The following is a 16,431-nucleotide window of genomic DNA, read 5'->3' as shown; positions in this document are numbered from 1 at the left end:
TGGTGGTAATCTGAGTTCCTGTAAAGATTCCACATGGCCCAAGACAGTAAATGGAGTTAAAGGTTTCAGCCCTCTTTACAGGCCACATTCTGCTTTCATGTACACACGGTTATATCAGTCACTATCTCTGCATTGGTATTTCACTCATCACCATAATGCAGTATCTGAGCTCCACTGGCTTTAAGGGAGAGCATAAATTGGCTGTAAGGACTCACTTGCTTTGGGAACACCCCTTCACTGGGATGGGGGGGTAGATGAGATGGTGTAAAAGAGCTATTTCATCTATAATGACTCAATCCTGCAATCCTACTCCACACCAACATGATGCTAATGAAGTGCCAGTTTGCCTTCTCACAACTTCTGACCCGGTTCCTTTGGAGTTGGTTAATCAGTACCCCAGTATGGTATTGGGGAACACTGTGATGCAAGAGACGCTGGCTTTTGGACAAGACAGGAAGCTGGTCCTGTCCACTTGTTTAGATAACTGTATTCTGCCTGCCTAAAATCCCCCTGCTACTTCAGTTGGATGCAGGATTCTTGATTACTTCTGTTGTCCAGCCATGCTGTGCTTTGGTCCCACCCTAATGGAACACAGAAAGAGCACCAGAGATGGGGATCATGGATGGTCTGCTCTGCTATGGCAACTACTTCTGATGTTCCATTTTGGGGAAGGCCAGTACTTGAGTTACAGTCAGGCTTGGGGGGTGGGGCTGGTCCCCTTCTGGCTTTCAGGGGCTACCTCACTTGTCTTATGGCCCCCTTACTTCTCACTACTGTCTAAATTAAAGCTCTTGACATTCAGGGCCCACCTACGTCCCCCCTAGACTCAGCATTATGTACAGTAACTCCTCACTTAACGACCTCCTGCTTAACATTATTTTGAATGTCGCTGCTCCATTAGGGAACATGCTCGTTTAAAGTTGTGCAATGCTCCCTTATAATGTCGTTTGGCTGCCCGCTCTGTCCACTGCTTGTAGGACTCTGTGGAAGAGCAGCGACTTTACAAAGGAGCATTGCCCAAGTTCCTCTTCTTCACCTCCCTCCTGCCCTCCCAGCACTTCCCTCGCCACCAGACAGCTGTTTGGTGGCATGTAGGACTTTCTGGGAGGGAGGGAGACGAGCGGAGATGTGCATCTCTCTGGGAGGGAGGGGAGGAGTGGGGATGCAGCGTGCTCCAGGGAGGAGGTGGAGTGGGGGTGGGAAGAGGTGGGCCTGGAGTGGAGAGGGGACAGGAGGCAGACTGAGGAGGGTGCTGGCGATGTGAGGGGGTGATGAGAGGCACAGTGGAGAGGGGACAGGAGGCAGACTGAGGAGGGTGCTGGCGATGTGAGGGGGTGATGAGAGGCACAGTGGAGAGGGGACAGGAGGAGGCGGGCCTGGAGCATCCCCTGGCAAAGTCGGCGCCTGTTCTTCTGGGGGGAAGCTGCTGCTGCTGCTGCTGTGCAAGATGCTTCCTAGCATCCTTGCCTGCATCATTGTCTGCAGCAGGCTGTGCCTGTGTGAGGTAAGCCAGGGGCTTACAGTACTGTACAGTATATAATGTCTTTTGTCTGCCCCCCCCCCAAATTTCCTTGGAACCTAACCCCCTGCATTTACATTAAATCTCATAGGAAAATTGGATTAATTTAACATCGTTTCACTTAAAGTTGCATTTTTCAGGACCATAACTACAACGTTAAGTGAAGAGTACAAGAGCAACATATGGTAACAGAATAAACCTACTTCCAGTTCTCCAGCTTTGGTTTCTCGGTGCACATCATACTTCACCACAAAATCCCCATCTACTGCTGTGGCAGAACAGGTGGGGCATTTTCGTTGCTGAGCCACTGTTGGTTTGAAGGACACGTGGGCCTAGAGGTGAGATATGAACAAGGGGACTCCATTACAACCACATATCCCACGACAATGGTATCATTTCGAGAGATTAGGAATGAGTCTTGCAAGAAGCAATGGACTAGATTTTGTATCCAGGACACACACAATTTTTGTTGAGCACCTTTGTAATTTTTTGAGTAAAACGGGGAGGGATTTTTGTTGCTTCAAAGCAAAGATTGCTCGTTGGTTTTCTTCACTCAATTTCTTCACTGATAGCAGCTCTGTGTGCAAATACACATAGTCATATCCCCACATTACACAGAGACCTGGGCAAACTGTTTGTCATAAGCAATTCATTGGATGAATTTAGTTCTTTTTTCCTGTTTGCAAGGAAAAAAAATATTTGCATGACATCTATGATTTTCACAATATCCATGATTTCCATGACTTTGTTATTTGTAATTGTTTGTCTGAACAAATGACAACCTATAGATTCCCTATAAATTGAGGGCTATGAATATTAATTAGTTATCTGTAATTGGTTGCCTTTGTCACATGGTATTGTTTCTCTTTCCTGATTGGATTAATTTCAACTTTTTTAAAGTGGAAAATAACAAATGACATATAGTCAATGGTGAACATCACGTTAACTTAGCGCTATCCGTGTTTGCCCATGACTATATTTAGATTGTATGCTCTTTGAGGCAGGGACCATCGCTTTGTTCTGTGCTCTGGTCCATGAGTGGGATTCCTTGGGATTATCTTGTATTATCTAGTAGTAACAGTAGTAGCAGAGACAAAAGCTCCAAAAATAGCTACAGAACCTGATCATTGACATGAACAGTTGAGAGCATGAACATGGCTGAATTGAATTGCGGGCTGGATTTTGCCAATGTGTTTGCAAATACACTTCTACCCTGATATAACATGATCCGATATGACAAGTACTCGGATATAATGCGGTAAAGCAGAGGCTGGAGCGCTGGGCCCTTTAAATCACCGCCAGGGAAGCCGGTCCAGTCCGGCACAGTGTACCAGCTCTTACCAGTATGCCGTACTGGACCGCACCCAATATAACACGATCTCACCTATAAAGTTGTGAGTTTTTCTGGCTCCTGAGGACCGCGTTATATCGGGGTAGAGGTGTACATTTTCATGCTATTCAGTTTGCTCCAATTACAACCCTGTACGCCTCAGCCCAAACTTTTGGCTAAGTGAGTTCGTGGACAAACAAGACGTGAAGCTGTGCATTGATATCAGGGGGCTGACTTGCGATTAACTTGGAGTTTCAGTACAACCTCAGTTACAGACTGTATTTGTGTGTGTGTATTTGACCCTCATGAATATGAGCGACTGTAGTAGTAGTGTCTATTTTTATTTACTTAAAAGTCATCCATCATCTTGGTATCTAAAGGCCAAACCAGACATCTGCGTAAGGCCAAACTTAGGCCATGTCTATACTACCCGCTGGATTGGTAGGTGGTAATCGATCTATCGGGGATCGATTTACTGCGTCTCGTCTAGATGCGATAAATCAATCCCCAAATTGACGCTCATATTCCACCTCGGCAGGAGGAGTAAGCAGAGTCAACGGGGGAGCTGCAGCGATCGTCTTGCCACCATGAGGATGGCCAGATAAGTTGAACTAAGATACTTTGACTTCAGCTATGCTATTTGTGTAGCTGCAATTGTGTATCTTACATTGACGCCCCCGCCCCCCAGTGTAGACTAGCTCACAGTGAGAGAGTAGCAGCTCAGCAAGTTCCCCCCACCCAACACACAGGCCTGCCAAAACACCATAGTCTTGATCTATATCATCTCTGTTATTTTACTCTAGACCTGGGCCTTTTTCTATCAATCCATGTACATGTGTTGATGCCCATCAACACAGAATTGGAGCACTCTTCAGAGGATAAAGCCAGTTATACCAAATTGTCCGGTGTTTTGTGATGAGAACATAAACCAACTAGCCCTGAAGAACGTGGTTTGTCTACACATGAAGGTTATTCTGGAACAAGGTGTGGTGTGAATTGAAAGCAGAATAGCTGTTCTGGAAAAACTCCATGTGTGCACACTCTTATTCCAGAGTAAGCATGCCTTTCTCTGGTTTTAGTTTAATTCACTTCCATCTTGAACTAATTGAGAAAAAGGCACTCTTACTCTGGAATAAGAGAGTCCACACATGGAGTTATTCAGGAATTGCTGCTCCAGAATAACTGCATGTGTAATCAAGCCCTAACACAGCATATGATTATTTCTAACTTCCTAATGCGAAGTATTGATCAGCTCTGCCTTATATGTAGTTCATTATCTATCTATCTGTTTTATACTGCTGCCATCCCCATAGTAAATGAGCACCTTTCATATAAAATCAACAGCAACAGCAAAGTTACTGGTGGTCTGCATGAAGTATCTGGCACGTCAACCTGTTCAGATGTGGTGCAGCATGTGATCATCAAATGTCTGCATTCTGAATGACAGATCTCCTCTTTCCGAGTGCTTGCTGTATGGTGAGCATGTATTACTTTGCCAGATCCCAGTGGGTATTGGGAGAATCTTAGCCCCTGTGAGAGAAAATGTTGTACATCTACAGTTTCTTGGTGTCAGCTACTACATTGACCATTACCTTTTTCTCTCCCTTAGAGATGGTGGTGATTCCCGCAAAGTGATCTCCTAGCGAGTTAGGAACATGTACGTAACGAAGTCCCTGAGGCTCAATAATGCGGACATCCACCTACAGGCAAGAGGGGAGGACAGTACGCACAAAGCCTTATTAGAAATGCCCCAGTGTCTCATGAGCATTTCTGTGATCCCCAAAACACACTTGCGACAACACCCGGCCTCAGGCTACGTCTTCACTACCCGCCGTATCGGCGGGTAGCAATCGATTGCTCGGGGATCGATATATCACGTCTCATCTAGATGCAATATATTGATCCCCGAACGTGCTTATATCGATTCTGGAACTCCACCAACCCGAACGGAGTTGCGGAATCGACAGGGGGAGCTGTGGACATCGATCCCGCGCCGTGAGGGTGGTGAGTAATTTGATCTTAGATACTTCGACTTCAGCTATGTTATTCACATAGCTGAAGTTGCGTATCTAAGATCTAAGATCTAAGATCGATTTTCCCCGTAGTGTAGACCAGCCCTCAGAGGGTTTGCCACAGGAACAGAGCCGATTTTACTATTGCCGGGGATCCAAGCAATGGTTTGAGCAGATTGAAACAGCAGGAGGAGCTCTCACACCACAAAGGAGAAGGGGAGGTGAAAGGAAATAGTGATCCCCTGCCCCATGCAGGGAATGGAGTGAGAGCACTTTGTCTGCTGTTAGCAGAGGAGAGAGTGGGGAAGCTCCCTTCTGTTCCCCCTCCTCCTCACTTTAATCCTTGGATCTAAGTTGCCAGTAGGGCAGACTGGACAGTGTGTTGTTTCACTCTCTGGTCTCCAGGAACAGTCCTAGGTGGGTGGCTGGCCAGGACAGAAGGCACTCCCCCACACCCTTCTCAGACCTCTGAGCAGAAAAAAGGCTGGCCAGTCAGCAAAACAAAACTAAATAAAACCAAACGGCTGGGCAATCAGGAAAACCCTGAGCAGCACAGTGCCCCCTGGAAGCTGGCACCCCGATTGTCTGCCCCTAGCACCAGCCTGGCTGATCCCATTGCCAAGGGAAGACTGACTGGCAAGTAGCTTCCCCAGCTCCTACAAGTTGTCTGTTTCTGCTGTCGGAGGTAGGGGGAGATTGGATAGTGAGCTGCTTTTCCCTCCTATAGGGTGTGTGGAGAGATTGGGAAGGGAATTGCTTTCCCCTCTAGTCCCAACCCTGGAGCTAGAATGTTGGTGGAGCCCTCCTTTGTGCTGCTACTGGGTGGGAGATCAGGCAGCAAGTCAACTCTGCAGCGGGGAAACAGGATTCAAGGTAGCAATCAATGGGAAGATGTCCAGGCCCTTAGTCAGCATGAAGCAGCCCATGCTCCACAACACGGGAGCATGAGCAGTGAACATTCACTTAGGGCCTGAGCCAAAGTCCAGTGAAGCCAATGAAAAGTTTTCTTATGCAAAAATCTTGCCTGTTTTTGTAGGCTACTTCACTCTGTAATTAGGGATGGGGATATTTTGAAAGGTGTTATACAAATTAGGGGCAAATTCTGCCTCCCTTACTCACATGAGTAACCCCTACAGACCTCAGTGGGATGACTCATGAGGGAGAAGAGCCCTGAAGTTGAATATAAGTGTGCAGTAGAGCGCATTGCATGAACTGTCATGCACACTTGCATTTTCTGTGAGAACCAGCCAACAACGTGCTCCTTGCAGTGATCTGGGTGACAAGAAACACAGAACATTGTAGTCCTTGACTCTCCTGTACCTCTAGGTGCTTTGCAAGTCTTCCAGGCTGCAGAGGGATAACATATTCATACGATCCCAATTTCCTCCTCATCATTTCTTGGTAATGAATTTCAAACTGGACCTTCATTCCTCCGGGCACGTTCAGTTCAGCTTTGAAGTTTTCCATGTCAAGGGCACTGCTCCTGGAGGTGTTGTCAAAACATAAAGCTGTATCTCTGTGCGGCAAATACCCGAATATGAAAACTCACCCAGTACCTGCTTCAAGAAAAACACCTGCTTTTTGCTAAAGGCCTGAGTTAATAAAATACAGGGAGACCTAATAAGTGATTTGGCCTTAAATTTGGCCTATAAAAGGGAACCACACTTACATATCAACTCAATGAGGTTTTGTCAATTTGAGGGTGGAAACACAAGGTGAGCTCTGGGCAAGATAACTATTGTTCTTGCTATAGATGAGCATAAACACCTGTCAGGGATGGTGTAGGTATATTTGGTCCTGCCTCAGCATGGGGTAGGGTAACCAATTGGGTTGGATGTATTCCTAGAGGTTTTATCACATGACATGATCTTTAATTAAAGATTAATCTTCCATTCCTGGAAACTCCAGGACAATCCTGGAGGATTAGCAATTCTAGCATGGGGGCATGGACTAGATGACCTTTCTAAGTCCCTTCCAGGCCTACCTTTCTATGATAAAGCAAACCAGCGATTCAAAGCAATGGAATAGAGTGGTCAACAATAGGAATCTCCGTTACGCAGCAAATTTCAAAGCTTCCTACCCAATGAAACGCCCAAAATAATATAATTTCAAGTCAATTAAAATATATTATTCTCATCTCAACTTTTTGATTTTCTATTATTATAAATTATAATATAACTGTCAACATGAAAAGTCATTTCAAAACAAAAAATCAAACTCTTTAGTTTCAGTAAGAACATTTTGGCTTTACCAAAGAGCTTTGTTTCAATTTTTTTCCAACAGAAATTCTGTCAGAATTTGATGCTCACAGAAAGTATCGATTTTGACAAAACAGTGTTTTTTGATGGAAAAAGGTTTCACTGGAAAGCTTTCATCCAGCTCTGCTTTGGAATGTTTGGAGTCTGGGCTCAGATCAGCACCCAACGTTTGCAGATGGCTCCACTCTATACCACCGTCAAAATCAAAACCCAGATCTCAACTTCCACCCAGAATTCTAAGAAGTTCCAAATACAGACCTGGATCTAGATTTGAATTTTGCTCTTTGAATCCACCTCTAACATTTGCAGATTACTGGTTTCTGTTTAAAAAACAAAAACAATTTTAAAGTAGTGGTTGGAGTAGAAGTCTGAATCAGGACTCCTGGGTTCCACTTCTGATTCTGCTACTAAGCTTGGGCTTGTCACATGACAATAATATATGGAGATATACCTATCTCATAGAGCTGGAAGGGTCTCTGAAAGGTCATTGAGTCCAGCCCCCTGCTTTCACTAGTAGGAGCAAGTACTGATTTTGCCTGAGATCCCTAAGTGGCCCCCTCAAGGGCTGAGCTCACAACTGTCAGTTTAGAAGGCCAATGCTTAAGCCACTGAGCTATCCCTCCCTGTCCCATTTACCTTTGTGCAGAGAGCCAGTTTAAGTTCTGTGTTCTGATGAAGTCCCATGTAAATCTCAAAACAAAGCATAAATGGGATTTAAGTGATGCATGGGCATCATGCTGACCCTATATTTGTAGTGTCTTAGCTGCTTGTGGTAAGCACTTCATAAAATAATTACTTATTATAAGCCCTGATCCGGCAAAACACTTAAGTTCTGACTTCAATGAGACTATTCATGGGCTTAAAGTTAAGCATGTGCTTAAGTGTTTTGCTGGATCAGGGCCTACATAAAGACATTGTGCTCATGTTCGTGGGATTTCCACCAGATATCCTATTTTGGTGTCAGGACACAGACCAGTTTCACAGTCTGGGAGTTAAAGATTCTAATAAAAGGAAAAGGAAGTACAGTAGCATAATAAAGAGGAAAAATCTTTGTACCTTACTATTCCAGCAGCTTTGCCTTTGGCTCTGGCCTGAGCGTATTGTTGTCTGGCTGCAGATTTTTCTCTAATTGAACTAGTAAACGTTATGCCATTTATGTTCCTAAGAGAGAAAAACACAGACAGATCGTCACAGAGACTATTGTGGAGTTTCTTTGTTTTAAGGAGAAATCAAGTTGAATCAAACCTGTTCCTAAGCCAGTGGAATCTTTTACTTTAAAAAAAAATCTTGGAAAAATATTATTTTATATACAATAGAAGTTATGGACATTTTCCCTCTTATCCTTCCACCACCTTCTTATATGATTATTGAAATTTTCACACACAATAGATACAGCTTCCCACTACTTACATAGTGAAGTTGTGAATGAAGGCTCCTTTGGGAATCTGCACATCAAACACCAAATTCTGGGCATGCTTAGCTTTATTTTCCACTTTGCTTTGGATCATGGTGTTGACCACACGGGACGTTATGGAGGACAGGACTTTGTAGCTATAAATACTTATCTTGTCATCTCCTGCTACCTGAAATGGAGAAGATAACTTTGAAAATTCGGGATAGAGATACACCGGGTATGTTTTGCATGGAGGGATGGTTCAATCCGTGCTGACAATCACAGTGTTTGTATTTAGTTACAGTTCATTACAAAATGGCGCCCTCAATGGATCTTCAAATCTTGTAGATCTCAGACATTTGGGATGAGGTCGTCTACCAAGAGAGTACTGTAATATACTGGGCTAGTACATGAGCTCATATTGCATGATGGGTTGCTACTTTCTAATATCTAAAGTTCTTTTGCTTAAGATGCAGACAGCTTAATTTCTGGTGCAGTGGGTCCCAGGTTCAATCCCAGCTAGTGATTGTTGTGTCTATGGCTTTGTGCAAACCCGTGTGGAGACTCGTAGGTCAGTTCACCTCAGCTTTAGCCTGTTCCTAATTAAACCAAAATAAGCCTGGTTTAAACAGGACTAAGGGCCTTGCAGTCTTTTGCTCTGGTTTGACTGAACTGGTTTAGAATCATTCCTTTAATGTAAAGCAACTCAACTCTGTGTGAGGACAAGCCCCGTGTGTATTTGACTAACACTACATGTAGGGAGGATTGGGATTTATAGGCCTTCTGGAAAAAGTGTGTTTCAGAGAAATGTTGTCAGTAGTTACCGGTGTGGTGCTCTGCTCTTGTTCGATGATGATAACAGTTGGCTGCGTGTGTTCCTTCTGTGTGCTGCCAGTTGTGCAGATAGCTGACACAGCAAACCCGAGAGAACCCCCAAAGACCACAGACTCTAGTAAGGTACGAAGGAACCCGAGCCAGATTTATTGTCAAACGAAGCACAGTAATAGTTTCCCACAGACTCCACAAGACATACTACGAATTTGTGCCCCCTGGCAATGGACCAGCTCAGTCAGTGGCGGGACTTTCCACTGCCCCCTAGGACAGACAAAGATGTGCACTCCGGGACCTACTTTATACAGTTACAGGACAGATTACTCATCCCTACTGATGTATTGAGGTACAGCCCCTTGGCTTGTTAGGGTGCTGTCTCCCCCTTTGATCATGTTGTTTCAAACAAACAGATCTATCCATCGTGCTGTCCTTTTGACCCTGTCTTTAAGATGCACCTGCCTGTTCCTTGTTATCTCTGTGGAGTGTCTTCGTATTAGGATGTCTAGGTGCCATCTTGGCACAAGTTCCATTAGCACTTATATGTGAATGCACCTGCTTCTAACAACCTCTTCTTACCAACTTCTGTGAGTGGGACCTGCCTCTGGCTCACAGCCCAGCTTTTGCTTAGCAATGCCTGGAAGTACTTTGGTTCAGGCTTCAGGTCTCAGACTGGGCCTCTGACACAAGAGTTTGTTTCTGGGCCTCATCTTACTACAAGAAAGACTTAAATAAGAGAGGGAGGAGGCAACTTGACAGACCAGTTCAGATGTAAGATCCACCATGGCAGTTCATTGAGAGAGGGAGAACAGCATGATTTGCCGTGAGGTTTATAAAAATATTGCCTTTGGGAGGAAGGGAGAGCATGTTTTCTGTTCATTTTTGTGCGTATTCCCACAGCAGTACAATATATTTCAGCATGAAATCTTGTACCAAACCCCCAAACAGTATTGTGTAAGCAGCCAGCTGTTTGAAGAAAACAGGTCAATACCCGATCAGTGATACAAGCAAGGCATTGAACAAACAGCAGGATTGATTTCCAGATAATGGTTAACTGGAAAATCATTTTGTCATCATTTTTTTTTCACAGAGGAAAACTCACCAACTCTCCAGAGTCCTCGTCGTTTAAGGTGCTTCTCTGGGAAGAAAAGAAATAGAGAGTGAGACTTCAGCAAGCCTGAGAATTACAAGTCTAGTGGTCAAGAATTAGCTATTAAAGGGATCAAACAGCATATTGTCCATGTATTGTTTCACAAGATGATCAGAATCAATGAGAATCACTGGGTTTGGTTCTTAGTGTCCTTCTCTTTGCTTTATTTCTTGCACTTAATGGGTGGATTTTCAAAAGTCCCTGAGGTCCAGATCCTCAAAAGGTGCCTAACTCCCATAGATTTCAAGTGTCTTTGAGTATCTGAGCCTAAGTGAAGCATAAGTCCAATTGGACATCACTGACAATCTGGCTCTGAAACTGAGGGACTTTCGAAAACAAAAGTAGGGCTGGCTGAAAAATTTCTGATGGAAATTTGGGATTCTGACAAAATGATTTGTGTGTGCGTGAAAAGGGTCTGCTTTCTGCAGAAAATTTTGAGTTTTTGTACAAAACTTTCTGGCCAAAAACCAAATCTTTTGCCTCAAACCAAAACTTTTTCAGGAAAAAAAAACCTTAAGGTTTTCTGCCAAAATTTTTCAGTTTTAATATTTTTTCTATGAAAAGTTGAACATTTTCATGGAAAATTTAAACAAAAATGATGGTTGGTTGCTGTTTTCATCAATAAAATTCTGCAGAAAAAATAGTTCTGACCAGCACTACTATTTAAACCTTACCAGGGCTTAAAAATAGTAATGAGCTATTTTTTTTACTGCCATATGAATATCCCTGTTTGGGATTTATGTCAAGCAGTAGTGACATCTTGTGGTCAACTCTTGACCCTCTAAAAAAATTAAACCCATATGAGTGACACTGGCTCCTTAAATGTGACAAAGACCCAAATTGAGGTAGACAGCAAAAACCACAGAAGAAGCTTATAATTATGGGTGGTTCTTTTCCTAAAGTTTGGTAACAGTTTAGGTCAGTACATTTGAACTAAGTTAACTTATGCATGGGTAACTGCAGGATTATGTGTGATGCAGGTAAATCAAGGTGTATAGGCGAGGTAACATACCTCATAAAGAGATCCTGTAAAAAGTTATAGATTGGGTGGCTCACCATTTCACTGAGCAGACACATGACCCAAGTTTGTATTTGGAAATGCTGTGATTTAGGTCTAGGTACACTTAATGATGCCTCAGTGGCGGGAGGCTGGACTAGATGACTTCTTGAGGCCATCTTCCAGCCCTACATTTCTGTGATTCTAGGAGGAGATAGAGATGGGCCCAAGCTGAACCATTCCGATCCAGATTTCAAATATCCCAAAGTTTGGTGGTGGCTGGATACAAATTTATCCCATTTAAAGATAAGGTCCATGTGCAAAATTTCAAGCTGGGTTGAATTTGAGCACCTCCAAGGATTTATAATGTCGAGAGATGGGTGTTCAGCTGTTCACTGGATCTAGTGTTTGATTTGTTCGTGTTTCTCGTAGCAGTTGGCCAACACCAGAAATTTTTATCTAATCCCTTCAAATGTTGGTAGCTGGGATGAAATGGACCGTAGATCCAAACCAACCCTGGTTTTGTTGTGCAAAGCAGAACCTGGCCAACAAAGTCTTGCAAGAGCAAAGCCCAGTGTACTCAGCCTGTCTGTAGTTACAAGGATCTGGCCAGCAAGAAGGCTCCATAGTCCCAGCTCTGGCAAATGGCTCATAGCCAAGATTTTCCAAAGTGGCTAGAGATTGGTAAGGCATGAATTTTTGGTTGTCCCACACCCTAAGGGACCCTGAGTTTTCAGACAGCTCTGAGCTCCTGCCCTCTGAAAATCAGACAGTGTCTCAAGTTGGGTATCAATGAGTAGGGCATTAATCTAAGATGTGGAAGACCTGGGTTCACATCCCTGTTCTACCACAGACTTCTTGTCTGAGCCTATGCAAGTCACCAAGCCATTCTGTGCCTCGGGTCCCCATCTGAAAACTAAGGACGAAAACACTGCCCTACCTCACTGGGGTGTTGTGAGGCTCAATATATTAAAGAATGTGAAGTGCGAAGGTACCCCAGGAAAGGGGGCCAGATAAGTACTTACAACAGACAGAATTGAGAAATATATAAAAGCCCCTCCCAGCTGACCTCAAGATACATTATTAGACCATCCATTTTGGACCCAGAGATCTTTGATCTGATGGCGGCAATTCTGTCCCCTCAAAATAAGACTGCAATCTCTAAGAGAATTTAATGTTATTACTGAAGTGCATTTTCTGCTGGTGAAAGATGCAGCTGGAATGCAGAACAGAAGCAGCATGGACTTCCTCATACTGCCTCTCTGTTGTGTCTCAAGCGCTGACCTGGTGCAGAAAGGGGCCTTGGGTCTCCATGACTCATGCTAGTCTTTGCCCTCCCTGCTGAGACGGTCAACAAAGGGCCTATTGTAACAATGGGGGAGGAGTGGGAGGTGGAAACTTGCTCGTTAGGAAATGGACTCACCCCTAGAGCTGGTTGAAATTTGACATTCAATATAAATAATGATGTTTTTATCAAAGGGAAAGTTTCACAGAAATCATTTTGAATTTTCATTGCTCAGGTTTTTTTTTTTTTTAATATAGCTTGTTGTGGTTTTTGATGATCAATTTATCTGTGGTTTTAAGAGGTTTATTTCCACTGCCAATTTTCACTTATCTTAGGCCTAGTCTACACATAAGTGATGTAGCGCTTAAACGGTTCTAGTTAAAGTGGTACAACCCATTTTCCCCAGTGTGCATGTTGTTATACTAGGATCAAGGTGTTTATACTGATATCGCTTTTTTTCTTATGGGAAGGGGAATAAGCTAGACTGGTATCAGGCTCCTTTATACTGGTACTACAGCATCTATACTCTGGATTGTGCAGGGCCATCCAGGAGATTCAGGGGGCCTGGGATCTTCAGCGGAGAGGGGACCCTGCTTCAGCGGTAATTTGGTGGTGGTGGTGGTGGGGACCTTCTGCTCTGGGACCTGCCACTGAAGTGCCCTGAAGACCCCTGGCGGGGCATCCCCACCGCTGTATTACAGCCAAAGTGCCGGGTCTTCCGCGGTAATTCAGCGGTGTGGGGTCCTTCTACCCCAGGGCGGAAGGACCCCCACGCTGCCGAAGACCCAGAGCAGAAGAAGCTTCGAAGGCCCTGGCCCCATGAGAGTTTTCCAGGGCCCCCAGAGTGAGTGAAGGACCCCACTCCAGGGGCCCCGAAAAACTCTCATGGGGACCCCTGTGGGGCCTGGGGCAAATTGCCCAACTTGCCCCCCTCCTCTGGGCGGCCCTGGGATTGCGCAGGTGTAGCTGTAGCAGTTAAAAAAACCCACACGCCTAGTCAACATAGTTATACTGGTAAAAACCAGTGTGTAAACCAGGCCCATGTCACTTGGGTCCTGATCTTGCAAGTGTGCATAGGCCTGATTCTCATTTATTCCACTCTGGTAATGTGAAGGGATCTTAGGATGCAAATTTACACTCAGGTTAAGGCCTGGGGAAGTGTAAAAGAGCCTTAGGGCTTATCTACACACCATTGCAGTGTGGACTACGGAAGTATGAATTGTAGAGCACGCTAACTGCCCTATGTAGACCCTGCTGGCACACACAAAAAAGTACCCACTGCACCGTAACGTAGCCTTGTTTTAAATGGGACTGCATCAACGCAAACTGAGTTCCTTTTCGTTCACACCAACAGGGTCTGCATGGAGCAGTCGGAGCAGAATGCGTTCGTATGCTCTCCAATATGCAGCCCCGTAGTCTGCACGGCAGCACTGTGGAGATAACCCGTTAGTGTAAATGAGCCTCAGAGCTGGATGCACTTCAGCTTTATACACTATGGGTATTCTTGTTTAACTCAACGGGACATTAAACCTGGCCCCACTCCTGCAAACACTTATCCACATGCTTAACTTTGGTCCCAAGAGCAATCTTATTGACATTAATGGGATTACCCGTGGTAGCGAAGTTAAACGTATTCGTTAAGTGTTTGCAGGATTGGGGCCAGGTGGCTTTTTTCCCCTCCAAAATAAAAAACAATGTTAATTTGTTGAAAACTTTAAATTTTTAAATAAAAAAGTCTTTTGATAAGATTTGATTTAAAAATTATTCCACAGAAAAAATTTAAAAATCCATCTATTTCGATAACTGACAGAATGAAATGATCAGCAGTATTGTCACCAAAAAAAAAGAAAAGAAAAGAAACAAAACTTTTTGACAAGTTCTGCTGATCTGCCAACTACTTTTCACACACAGCACTGAGCAGTGATCCCCTGTGTTTGGTTTCCCATTGACCTACCCAGGAAAACAAAAGTCAATCAGCAGGGCTGGAAGAGACCATAGTACATTACCAATCTCCTACACCCTAGCTTTTCCTGGACATTTTGGTGCCGATTCTGCAGTCAGATTCACCTGGGCGCACCCCTCCTCTGCATGGAGCTCCTTTGAAGTCAAATGGACTTTTCACATGCATGAAGTTAAATGTGTGTAGTGTTCTGATTAAGTAGTTGTACTGCAGTTGCACCTGGGGACTCCAATCAGGTCATGGCCCCCGTGTGCCAAGCGTTGTACTAACAGAGTTCTTGCCCAAAGCAGCACCCACGAGGCTCATGTATGCATGGATCCACCCGAGTACACCTGATTGCAGAATTAAGGGCTTTGTAATGGAATAGAACATCAATCATTTGCTTCAAAACATTTTTCTTTTCATTTCTCTCTCCCCTCCTCCTTTCTAGATTTTATGGTTACTGTACCTGGTACCTGCCATTTCTCGTCATGGGCTTTGACAGAAATCCATCGACCTCCAAGTCGAACAAGTTCTCCAGATCCTAAAGGAGACACAGGGAAATGGTAAAGTGTTCACCTCGCGGTAGATTTCACTTTCCGAGCTCTCTGTTTCAGAACTGGCAATGCACTCACTGAAGATAACAGACCAAATGTAGGAAACAAATCCATAGCATGTCCCCATAACTTCAGCATTCGTTGTGGATAGATTGTAGTTTGTCATTTCGGGGCTTGATTCATCACTCCAGTTTTGTGCTAGTTTGAATTTACTTCCCCCTAGGCACAGGTGGGGAGCCGAGAGGAATTATGACTCTGTGCATCGCAGTTCTTTCCCAGGGCAACAGATCTATGGCCACTGCCCTTCCACAGTGATGAATCTTCAGGCTCCATCTATCCCATTATTTAATATGATCACTTTTGGCCTCCACGTGCAGCTATTACTTCTGCAGCCAGGACATATCTCAGAGGGCCTGAAATATCCATAAAGTACAGTAGGCAGATTTACAACACAGTGGGCCCATCCTGATCTCCAATGTGGACTGAGACAGATTCTTTCCTCATTTACACCAGGGTCCAAAGTAATGCCATTGAAGCCAGTGAAGTTATTTTGGTTTTACGTCAGTGTCACTGAGACCAAAATTTGGCTCCTTGACATTGGAAGGAGTTACTCCAGATTTACACAAGCGAGTAGGAAATAGGCCCAGTATTTTGTACCTGATGCAGAACAATCAGGATAATCAATCTCATCATGTCATTAAAAAACATTGTACCACGAAAGAGAAAAACATCTCCGTCTGACTAATTATGATCAATACCAAAAAGGGACACTAAACATCACAGAGCTTCAGACCATTCCTACCTGCTGCCCTGTAATGTTTCAAATGTGCCCAATAAATAGAGTTTGGGTGAGAACTGTATCCATCAGACCTGGGTCTGAACTCCCCCCAGAATCTGAAAGCATTTGGGTCCAGAGATTTAGTTCAGCTCAGGTCTAGAATTATGACTTTATTTAGAAATGTATTAAGGAGCTGCCCATTGACTGTGATCCATTAATATCAATGGGAGTGTGATAGAAGGCAGCTGATAAAAAACAGGCCTGATTTTGTAGTCCCTAACATGTCTATTATTAAGCACCGACACTGTATATAAGACACACATTACCTCTCCGGAGGAGCATACATTCTAAGGCCCCGACTCTGCAATCAGACCTGTGTAGGCAA

At 44.2% G+C, this 16,431-nt stretch overlaps 1 protein-coding gene across 2 annotated transcripts in view; it reads right to left on the bottom strand.

Annotated features, from left to right (window-relative positions):
- ITIH2 (inter-alpha-trypsin inhibitor heavy chain 2) overlaps positions 1–16,431 on the bottom strand; it is a 38,137-nt gene that overhangs the window by 21,246 nt on the left and 460 nt on the right. The window contains exons 2-8 of one of the 2 annotated variants that reach the window (XM_032773335.2): positions 15,181–15,255; positions 10,443–10,478; positions 8,530–8,702; positions 8,176–8,280; positions 6,182–6,344; positions 4,442–4,549; positions 1,723–1,851 (exon numbers count right to left, since the gene is read on the bottom strand). In XM_032773335.2, the coding sequence (XP_032629226.1) occupies positions 1,723–1,851; positions 4,442–4,549; positions 6,182–6,344; positions 8,176–8,280; positions 8,530–8,702; positions 10,443–10,478; positions 15,181–15,255 (789 nt within the window). The remainder of the gene's footprint in view (positions 1–1,722; positions 1,852–4,441; positions 4,550–6,181; positions 6,345–8,175; positions 8,281–8,529; positions 8,703–10,442; positions 10,479–15,180; positions 15,256–16,431) is intronic. The other variant, XM_032773336.2, reaches the window with a different exon arrangement.

This window comes from Chelonoidis abingdonii, chromosome 1 (genome assembly GCF_003597395.2).
Source record: "Chelonoidis abingdonii isolate Lonesome George chromosome 1, CheloAbing_2.0, whole genome shotgun sequence".
In the NCBI taxonomy this organism is placed as follows: Eukaryota; Metazoa; Chordata; order Testudines; family Testudinidae; genus Chelonoidis; species Chelonoidis abingdonii.
This window is presented reverse-complemented; position numbering and strand designations above follow the sequence as displayed.